This window comes from Garra rufa, chromosome 22, assembly GCF_049309525.1.
Source record: "Garra rufa chromosome 22, GarRuf1.0, whole genome shotgun sequence".
Lineage (NCBI taxonomy): Eukaryota > Metazoa > Chordata > Actinopteri > Cypriniformes > Cyprinidae > Garra > Garra rufa.
The window spans coordinates 33,110,840-33,122,449 of NC_133382.1; the positions used below are offsets into that span (position 1 = coordinate 33,110,840).

General features: G+C 36.4%; 1 protein-coding gene across 1 annotated transcript in view; it reads left to right on the forward strand.

Annotated features, from left to right (window-relative positions):
• The window catches only part of LOC141297936 (metalloproteinase inhibitor 2-like), a 30,141-nt gene that overhangs the window by 14,495 nt on the left and 4,036 nt on the right, over positions 1-11,610 (forward strand). The window contains exons 2-3 of the mRNA XM_073828406.1: positions 10,430-10,530; positions 10,622-10,733. Of these exons, the coding sequence (XP_073684507.1) occupies positions 10,430-10,530; positions 10,622-10,733 (213 nt within the window). The remainder of the gene's footprint in view (positions 1-10,429; positions 10,531-10,621; positions 10,734-11,610) is intronic.

Genomic DNA, 11,610 nt, shown 5'->3' on the forward strand with positions numbered 1-11,610 from the left:
ATAAACAATAAGTGAAAAACATCCAATCAGCTAAAACTTCTACTGGGTCGTCAGACCTCCTTTTTGAATTAACCACATCCCTGGGTTGTACTCAGAAGTTTCGTGATGTTGGTAACAGAGCGCTCTCTCAGACTAATGAGTGACGTCTACAGAGTCAGGCAGTAGCCACTGTGTTTCTACTCCTCACTGTGGGATGCTCTCACAATCCTTTGGAGACTTTCTTGATTACTTCACCAGGAGAAGCGAGGCCTCCATGCCCTCAAAACGTTTTTAGCCTAGCATTAGGCATCTGGAATTTTAGGTGCAAAACAGCTTGTGTTGTAGCTTGACCTACTTTAACACTGGAAGCACGATAAACTGGCTTTAGAATACGACTATATTGATCTTTAGTTCTGGCACAGTGCTATCATGCCCTATAGCTCAGAAAACCTTGACATATGCAGAAAAGCATGCAACTTGGACAGGAGGGAGGAGGGGGGCTATCGTTAACTTTAAGAGCAACGAGCCCTTCATATTTGCGTCTTTTCCAGCCCATAAAGTGAACCCATGGGTGTATAATAATGGCTGTGAGTGTGCATACGTGTGTGTGTGTGTTTTCCTTTTTCTAGTTATTTTATGTCCCTGCATCCTATATCCCCCGACTCATATTTTCCATGGTGAGCAAGTGCCTCAAAAACTGCAACCGTTACACTTTGTTTTTCCATTTCTATCTCCTGTGATACCATTCATCTATTTTTCATCCTCACATTTGAAGGAATAGTTCGGTCATCATTTACTCACCCACAAAAAGAGTTATTTATAACAGAACATCCAAGCTTCTCTTTTCTATACAATTAAAACAAATGCTGACCAATATTTTCAGTTTGATCATGGTTTTTTGGAGCTTGACAGCTCTACTGAGGAGTGGTAACATTCTTCAAAAGTAAAGAAATAAAGACATGAGAGTCAGTAAATGACAGAATTTTCAATTTTGCGTGAACTATCCCTTTAACCTCAATTAGTCTAATTCGACTTGTAAAATCTAGTTTGTCTCATAAACTGTGCTCCATTTGTATCTCCGTTTCATTGCTGCGTTTGCTTAAGTAGTTTTGCAGAAATGTTCCTGAGCATACCTCGATTAAAACAAGCTGTCCTAACAAAATACACAGCCGATCCAAACAGCTGGCAGAGCAAATCGATGCTACGGAAAGACTGCCTGTTTATGAAAGTACAGGGTGGGGTTAAGGAGGAGCCGCCCAGCTAATATGTTAATGCTTCATACCTCTTCAAACTGACCTCAGGTCAGTTTTCTGAATATGTTTTTTCTTTGCTTAAACAGAGGAGATGTGGGTAGGCCGTAACTTCAGCAGCTGTAATTGGAAGCCGGATTTACAAGACAGCTGCTGCTGATGAAGGTCTACTTGAAAAGTTGTCTTGATTCATTTTCATCTGCAGTTGATTAACATGAAACTGCGCACAGTAAATCTTCTCCTTTTTTAGAGCTGTTTTTGTTTTTTCTGGGCTCGTTCGACAGGACAGCTTTCAGACACTCATAAGCTCACTGAACGAGGGTAGGAATGTCATTTGCTCAAAAATGGGTCGCTGACTTATTTGCGTGGAAAAAACAGTGATAAATGCAAATAATAAAATGGAGCTAACCATTTAATTGTGCATAAATAAATAGGGTTTTCCTTTTTTGAGCAGTAAGATTTGTACTGTTTTTTTAAAGAAGTCTCTTCTGCTTACCAAGTCTGCATTTATTTGATCCAAAGTACAGCAAAAACTGTAACAATCTTAAGTAGTTTTACTATTTAAAATAACTGTTTTCTATTTGAATATATTTTAAAATAATTATTCCTGTGATTTCAAAGCTGAATTTTAAGCATCATTACTCCAGTCACATGTTCTCTCACATTCTTATTTGCTGCTGAAAAAAACATTTATTATGTTAAAAACAGCTGTGTAGAATTTTTTCAGGTTTCTTTGATGAATAGAAAGTTCAGAACAACAGCATTTATCCGAAGTAGAAATAGAAATCTATCATCACTTTTGATCAATTTAAAGCATCCTTGCTAAATGAAGTATTAATGTCTATAATTTATTTCCAGAAAACTCCAAACTACTCAATGCTTTTGAATGGTATAGTGTATCATGTTACAAACGTTTTTTATTTCAGATAAATGCTGATATTTGGATCCTTCTATAAATCAAATAATCTTGAAAAAATGTACTCAACTGTTTTAAATATTGATAATAATAATAATAATAATAATAACAGCAAATCAGCATATTAGAATGATTTGTGAAGGATCATGTGACACTGAAGACTGGAGTAATGAAGCTAAAAATTCAGCTTTGATCACAGGAATAAATTACATTCGAAAATATATTCAAATAGAAAGCAGTCATTTTGAATAGTAAAAATATTTTAAAATTTTTTTTATAAAATGTGCTGTATTTTGGATCAAATAAATGCAGGCTTGGTGAGCAGAAGAAAATTCTTCAAAAACAAGTTTTTTAAGTTAACATTTTTACTGAACTCAAAACGTACACTAAAAAAGTTGTTTCAACTTAAAAAAGTGTACATGACAACTTGGATATTTGAGTTGAGTGAACAGAAATTTAAGGCACCACGAACGCTTACTTTTTTTTATGTTAAAACAACTTTTTTTTTACAGTGCACTAGTGTTTAAAAGTTGGGGGTTAGTAAGATTTTTAAATGTTCTTGAAAAAAGTCTCTTGTGCTTGCCTAAGCTGCATTTATTTGGTCAAAAATGCTGTCAGAAATATTACAATTTCAAATGTTTTCTTTTTTAAAATGTAATTTATTCCTGTGATGGCAAAGCTGAATTTTCAGCACCATTTCAGCACAGTTTTCAGTGTCACATGATTCTACAGAAATCAGTCTAATATGCTAATTTGCTGCTCCAGAAACAATTATTATTAGCAATGTTGAAAACAGTTGTGCTGCTTAATGTTTTTGTTAAAACCATGAACAATTATATCAATCTCTGATTAATATAAAGTTCAAAATGACAGCATGTATTTGAAATATACTTTTTAGTAGCAATGTAAAAGTTTTTATTGTCACTTTTGATCAATTTAATGCAAAAAAAACTTTTGAATGGTAGTGTACACCATTTAAAAATTACTCCATTTAGTTTGAAGTTTGTAAAACATTTGAAATGTATAAATCTTGGGTCCACCAGCTAGACTAGCACCAAAACTATACTAACATGCACAACAGCCAGTTCATACTAGTCTAAGCTGGTCTTTCCAGCAAGGTCAAATTAGGCAGATGCCAACATGGACATGTTGTGTGTCATTTCCCTCATCCATAAAAGCTGTGAACAAAATAAAATACAGACTACATTACAAAACACAGTTTAAATATGGGTTTGGAACTGCACTGGGTCTTTTATTGTTAATATAGCCAAACCAGTTGGGATAGACAATGCATAAATAAAGGACAACAAAACTTTGTCATTGGTGCTGTGAAGTTGGTTCACTTTTGTGCAATGCGCATGTGACGTTCCCACGAAATACCCCAGAAACTTAAAATATCTGTTCCCCTTTCTTGTTCTTGCCAGAGGCACTGCCAACACAAATAAATGTTGCATATTGACACTGCTCCTCATTTTAGGTCACCAAATGGCTATGTACACTGTGGACATGGGAAGGACTGGATATTTTTAGGTGAATAAGGTGAATATCTTGCAAAAAGTGTGACTTCCAGTATATATCTGGACAATTTAGCAAACTGTTTGCCAAGCAGCGACACAGTCCACCCATTTACTGAGACAATTTTAGCTTTAAGGGCAACATTAGGCTGTAATCGTTTCCTCATTGGTTTACTAGGCAAATGCAGACAAGATCAACAGGTAAACAACACCATTTTATAGCGATAGCTCATAAGCAATACTTCATTTCACAGCCTAGTGGTGAAGTGTGATTCATATATAGATTGATGAATATCCTGTAAAGCACATAATTATGAATATACAATGATTTCCACTAGCATTTGACAACTAGAAAGCATCTAAATGCTTGAAAAGAATGTTCTAGAATGTAAAAACCAAACAAACGTCTCTGTTTTGTGCTGTGTTTCTTTAAAATGCCACTTTATGGTTTTATAGTTAGTTACACAACTCTCTAGAATACTTGATTCTGATTGGTCAATCATTCAGCACTCAAATATTTTTGTATAATGACTGCTAAACTATATAACTGACCATTGTTCCACCATGTGACCATAGTGATATATCAATATTTCATGTCCATTTGTTTACTTGTTTGGTAAGCAACCATATATAGCATGGGGAAAATGTGTGGAGAATATTAATTTGGTCTTTATTGCAAAATAAACCCCTTCAGAATTACCTAATCACCCTATCAGTGTTTTTGCAATCATGGTTTCTGATGCCATACACTATTGTTTACATATAAGACACTTCTGCATTTTTTTTTGCTGTGGTTTAACCCTCTGGGCCTCCTCATTAAGGGGTCACACTTGGCTCCCTCGCGGTCAAAAGTGACCGAAGCCTTAAAAAGTTACTTTTTTTTTCTTCAGGAAAATCAATTAAATACATTTTTGTTCAATAATATTTTGTAATTATTATTTAGAATTTTGAGCATTTTTTGTGAATCTATACAATATTTATACAGTTTTAATGAGCAATTTTTTCCCAGTAGAATTATATTTTATATTATATTTTTTAATTAATTATGTATTTATTATTTTTCAATAAATACAACATTTCACATTAAAATAGAGTAAAAGCATTTAAAATCCATTTTTTTAAAGTGAAAATTGCACCATCTAGTGGCATAAAAAATGAAAACTTGTGTAATGCCATGTAAACTCCTGTATCTCCCTATATACATATATACAGGGGCTTTGGGATTCCTGTTGTTTTTTTCTTTTTACTGTTTCTTCATTTTATTAGGCTTTGCATTTAGAAATATATTCAGACATTCTAAAAGATACATTTTGGCAAGGTTTAGATATTTTTTTGATTGGATAAATATCAGGTTTTGCGTTTTTCTGCTTATTTCTTTATGTCTGTGTGTGTGTCTGTGTGTGTGTGTGTGTGTGCGCGTGTGTGTGCGTGTGTGTGTCAGTTCTGTACTTTTGTTATTTTAGAGTGTCAGTCCTTGCTTGCTGAACACTTCTTTTCAGCACAGTTGCTCATTTGTAGCTTGTATTACCAAAAGATTATCTGAATTATCACATTTTTTCGTATTTCCCATTCATTTCCTATGTCGGTCATTTTTGACCGCGAAGGAGCCAAGTGTGACTATTTTTTTTTTGACCCTTTAACATATCCGAATCATGTCACTGATTTTTTTTTGTACTCACATAGCTAATGCAACAAAAGTCACCAAGTGTCATCTCATTCTGATGAAGCTACGATTTTTAAAAATTCAAAACATAAAATTTTTCGGTCAAAAATGACCGAAGAGGCCCAGAGGGTTAAAGGAACAGTTCTGTCATTAAGTTAATCTAACATTGTCTTTTGTGGAACACAAAATAATATATTTTGATAAATGTGATGTTTTTTGTTTATATCCTGAAAGTTGATGGGATCTAGTGTTGTTTTAGACCATTTGACTAAGGATTTTGTCACATAGAACAATGATCTTTGACTAATTCTCAACTTCCCTTGTCAGTCAGTAGCATACACTCAAAAATAAAGGTGCTTTAAAAGGTTCTTCACAGCAATGCCATAGAAGAACCATTTTGGTTCCACGAAGAACCATTCAGTCAAAGGTTTTTTTAAAGAACCATCTCTTTTTTTTACCTTTTTATAATTTGAAAAACCTTCTTTCGCCACAAAGAACCTTTTATGAAACAGAAAGGTTCTTCAGATGTTAAAGGTTCTTTATGGAACCATTTAAACAAAAATTGTTCTTCTATGGCATCACAAAGTATCTTTAGTGTACAATAAATTCTGCCTAACTACATTAAAGACAGATAAAACATCAGTAAAATAGAAATTAGTAGAGCTTATCACAACAATAAAGCATGAAATCATTGTATAAGTTGTGCTCCACTAGCTTAAGCAGCAGAGTTTGTATTCATGTGATACACAGTTTATATTAGAAGGTTTGCAGATGTTTACTCTTTTGTCAGAGTAAAGCTGTCTGGATGAGGAGGACACTGCTGAAGTTTATGGTTATGGAGGGTGAGGAGTTTTGTGGAGTTATAGAGATGCTTCTTTTCGTTCCATTCTATGTTTCCGTGCAGTACTTCGGTGAAAAATAACAGCCATTTAAAAACGATTTAGGAAAATAAGGGTGAGTATAAAAGGCAAGAGAATGAATGAGTCAGCGCAAGGTTGTCATGTGTCAGCTTCTCTAGAGGAGGCGTCTCTGCCACATGTTGGCTGACCTGACAAAGAGAGCTAAAGAAATGCTGGACAGCTGCAAACGCTCAACTTGCAGGAAATGGGATTTGGGTTTGGGGGCATGACTCTCTTTATATGAGAGAGACCTCTCGCTGCTGTTTAGACAAGGCCTCAGATGAGAGGTGGCATGGAGAAAGTCATGTGCCTTTTCATCTTTTTATGATGACGTGACAGAATCTCTACAGGCCTTGTGCCTGTAGTCCAACTAGTGGTGGAAAAACATTTGAGAATATTCAACACTCAAAAAGTCATTCTTTGGCTGAACTTGATTTAGTTGTTGACAGTGTTTTTTAAACTTTGGAAATGGGTTTTCTTAACATGAAATTAAACTGTAAACTGAAACTAGACTGGAAACATAACTGAATTGAGTAAAACGATACAATGACATCTATATATCATCTTGCAGTTAAAGTCTAGCTAAGAGCAGTGCATGTTAGCATGATAAATGTGGGTTTTTACCAGCCTAAGCGCAAGCTCACCACAATGGTAACCCAAAACACCAACATAACAAACTTCTCTATATTTCAACATAATGATAAGAACTAAGAAGTCTCTCATTTCTCATCGTGTTAAAAACAGTTCAAGTAACACAAGACAACATTTACTCACCTCATTCAGTCCAGTGCAAAGTATGCTAGGAACTGGAAATCCCCTGCCTAGTAGCAATGCTACGCTAACTGAAATTGTTCATTTAGTCCCAAAAAGGCAAGTCAGACACTCTGCAGCCATCTTGGAAATGCCCTCAGACATCTATTTTCAGTCATGCAAGTTCAGCTTCAGAAAATCTTTGAAATTGTTGAATAAAATAACAATTCAAATAAAGAATAAAATGTGATAGGAATAATTTTGCTGCTATATCCAACTTATTTTTCCTGTAAGAGTGGGCATGGACATTTGTAAATTTTATTGTTTTTTTAAAGTTTTGCTGCTTCATATTAAAATTAGTTTCTTACCACATTATTTTAATGTATTATCTTGCAAACAGTGCAAACAGTTTTACCGTTTACTGCCCATTCTTCTTGTTATTCTCGTTATTCTTCTTGTTATTTCCTTATAGTGGCTAATAAACAGGAATTTTGCCCATAGGCTGGTCTCTTTCATTCATATTATCCACCTTATTCTTCAATGCGGAAATAAGTCTATGGGCGAGACTTTAGGGAAATAACAAGTATCAATGAGTATCAGTGTGCCTTAAACGGTAAAACTGTTTGTACTACAAACCAGTGTTCTCATAATTATACAATACATTAAAATAATGTGGTAAGACACACCAATTTGCAATATCAACCAGCAAAACAAGTTGTTCTGTACAGCTAAAAATAACCGGTCGCGGATGAGACTGGAAGCCAGACCCATAAATTGGCCACGCCAACTCTTACGTCAAAAAAAGTGGATATGTTACAAGTTTAATCAAGCCTTCTTCCCTTATAATGTTTCTGGTAAATTTCTGTTTTACACATTTAATAGATTTCATGGTAGGAAAATATTGGGTCTAATTTACTAACCATGTGTATGCAAAACAAATTTGTACATGAAATGTGTATGAATTAATACACAGATCAGCAATAAACAGTCTAGTGGTAGAATTTTTATTAGGCGTATGAGAGGTTTTGGGTTCTAATCTGCCTTCGTATAATTTTTTTTTCTTTCATTAAGATCAGAGATGTTTATCAGTGATCGTATATCAAGAGCAGGCACACGTTTGTTTGTATTTTGCCAGAATTAATAGATAGTCTCCGCAACATTTATGCGAAAGATTGAAGTGCTCCTGTGTGAAGACCGTGGAGGCCACCACTGAATAAAAAATAAAGAAGGTAATTGCGACTTTTATCAAAATTGTAAGATATAAACCATAGACTGTAAAAAATATGGACGTAGTGTCGGTGGCGTCACCCGTAGGTTTCTGAAGAGCATGTTTGAAGCTCATAGTGGCCGGGAGTTGGCCGTCGGCATCTTGGAATCGCGTCACCGCGCGTCACTCCCGGGTTAATCAAAAATGGGCAATATTGCGGGACATGGGTGGATCTGGTTGCTAAAACTATGCCCGCCTAGCACAACAGTGGCAATCCACCTGTCACTCAAGTGGCCGCGCCATTAATTACGCAGAACTTTAAGGCTTATGCCGCCTTCCAGGCAACCTTTTACCCGTGAAATTGCACTGGAGCTGCAGTCAAACCCGTGACTTCCCACTCGTGAACTCGTACTAGATCGATGTACTCCCAGTTCCGAGTTCTGACGGCACATAACCCACGAAACAACAGTGACACCCCCTATGGGTGCAGTGTTTATGCAAGTGGTACATGGAAAAATATACTTTAGGACAATATAACATTGCAATCAAATTAATAATAATATATTAATAATAAATGCGCTTAGGCAGTTTGGCGTGACTTGCCTGGAATGCTACAAAGTCGTGAGTCGTGGTTTGAAGTTGTGATTTACGGGCTCAAAAACCTGCCTGGAACACAGGTAATATAACTTTCACCGTTTCCCCCTCACAGTTGACATGAAGGGCAAAATTAGCTATATAAACCAAAATCACTTTTTGTACCAGGCTGTAAACATTTTTTTCGGCTGTAAAGTTGGCCATTTTAAAATGGGGAGTCTATGGGATTGACTCCCTTTTGGAGCCAGTCTCTAGCGGCCAGTCGATGAATTGCAGTCTAAGTCACTTCCACGTTGGTTTCAATAGACAGAGCGGGAGATTGCCGCTTGATATAAACTCGTGATTGCGTGTTATAAAGTCAGAATTGTGAGATGTAAACTTGCAACTGCGAGAAGTAAAGTCAGAATTGCAAGATAAAAACTCACAATTCTGACTTTTCTTGCAATTTACGAGTTTGTATCTCATCTCATGCCACATTCCAGGCAACCCGTTACCTGTTTTTTTCAACCTTCTACCCGTGAAAGTGCACTAGAACGGCAGTCAAACCTGTGAACTCATACTAGATCGATATGCTCCCAGTTCCGCGCTCTGACGTCACATAGCCCGCGAAACAACAATGGTAGCCCCTACGGATGCAGTGTTTATGCAGTTTGGCGTGACTTGCCTGGAATGCCACAAAGTAGTGAGTTGAGCCTCAAAAATCTGCCTGGAACACAGCATCAGTTCTGAGAAAAAAGTCACAATTGCAAGGTATATAAAATGAGTTTGCATTTCACATTTCTGACTTTATAACTTGCAATTGTGAGTTTATATCATAATTCTGAGAAAAAAGTATCACACAATTCTTAGATGTAAACTCGCTATTTTTTTTTTTTTAATTCAGTGGTGGAAACGGGCTTTCACAGAAGACTGTGCATTCTGTCACTAAAAACATTGCAACAAACATTCAGCATGATTTCTAAAGCAACAGATTCCTGTGCCAAATCGCATCTTATTAAACAGAAACGAATGTCATATGTTTCATCTGCATTAGGTACGTCCATGCTGTGAAATGTTTGAAAAAAATGGTAATGACAATATCCTGGCAAAAAAGTGTTGGGGATGGATGAATGGTGGAGACTTAAGTACATAGATCATTTTCGTAAATAATTTTAATCTTTTTTCCTTTTTAATTTTCAACCATATTTTTACCATAATAGAAAGGTAGATGACATACAGCTAGTTTTTAAAGGTAGTAACTTTGATAAATCCTTAGGAAGTGCATCCACCTTTTGTAAGCTTTATGGGTCTGGCTTCCGTTCTCATAACAGCTTGTTTTGCTGCTTGATATTGCAAATTGGTGTGTCTTACCATATTATTTTAATGCATTGTGTTAATTATAAACACACTGGTTTGTAGTGCAAACAGTGTTACCATTTACTGAAAGTTATTCTTCTTCTTCTTGTTATTTCCTCATAGTGGCTAATGAACTGGAAATCTCACCCATAGGCTTATTTCCACTTTAAAGAATAGGGTGGATGCTAAAAATCTTTTATTAAAATTGTGTGAGTGAAAATTAGTCTAAAGACTAGTCTCATTTTGACTCCCAATTTTGATAAAAGCTTTCTTTGGCAGTTGGCTCATGAAATTAACATTTATATTCATCTTTTCTCTGCAGTAATCAGGGCCAAGGTGGTTGGAAAGAAAGAAGTGGATTCTGGGAATGATATTTATGGGAACCCTATCAAGAGGATCCAATATGAGATTAAGCAGATCAAGGTGAGGGATGAAGATGACAGCTGTTATTCAAATCTAACCGACAATGAAAATGTCTTGCATTAAATAAAACGATTTTGTTGTGCTCTCTCAGATGTTCAAAGGGCCGGATCGCCACATCGACGTGATCTTCACCGCGCCGTCATCTGCAGTGTGTGGGGTGACGAATTTGGACACTAATGGCAAGAAGGAGTACCTCATCTCAGGTAAAAGACTGTAATTTCATTACAGCTGTTGTTTTTGGTCAAATAAATGTACAGTCTAACCACACAATGCTATTGGTTACTGCCTTCACAGCAGAGCACTTGCCAGTTGGCACATGCTTCACTCAAGGCAATCCGTTTTCAGACAGGACAGAAGTTTACAAACCGTGACTTACTGATGTACAATGTGCTGAATTTACAGCTGGGTTTCAGTACTCTAATGAACTTGCTGAGCAGGCAACTCTGAGGGGAAAAAACAGAATATAAAAGAACGTCAAAAGATGAACACAGACAACTTCTGGTTTCCCCATCTCAAACCATTCCAGCAGAGCCCAAATTACAGAGTTGACAAGGCAGAGGTCTGTGGAGGGTAGCAATTGCCTTTAAAGCTGAAGTTTTAGAGGAGGAGGGGAGGTAAAATAATGAGAGAGCTGATCCTGTAGTGCGGAGTAACTGCTGAGGTTGTGTTTTCAAGGCACACATTCCCTTCTCCACACTACCCAGGTTTCAGATTGTAACCGGAGTAGACCTTCAGAAACTTCAAAAATAGAAACCATCTTGAGGTTGTTTATGTCATTGTATTTGTACGTTCCCTCCCATTTTGTGAAGTCCCAAATTGCGGTTAGCTACTCCTATTCTCCACCATCAGAGTTCACAAGCTTTTGCATGTAGTGTTTTTCACCAAATCTGCGCTTTGACTCTGCAGTGACCTCTATAATGTGGTTCAGTCATAATACACAACAATAGATGACTAACAGAAGGGCTCGGTTTATAAACGTGGCAACTTATTATCGTGTTCTCGCGTGCTGTTATTTTGGCTGTTGGGCCTTGTTGTTCCCGTGACTATCAGATGTTCAAAGATTGTTCAGATTGTTGTGTC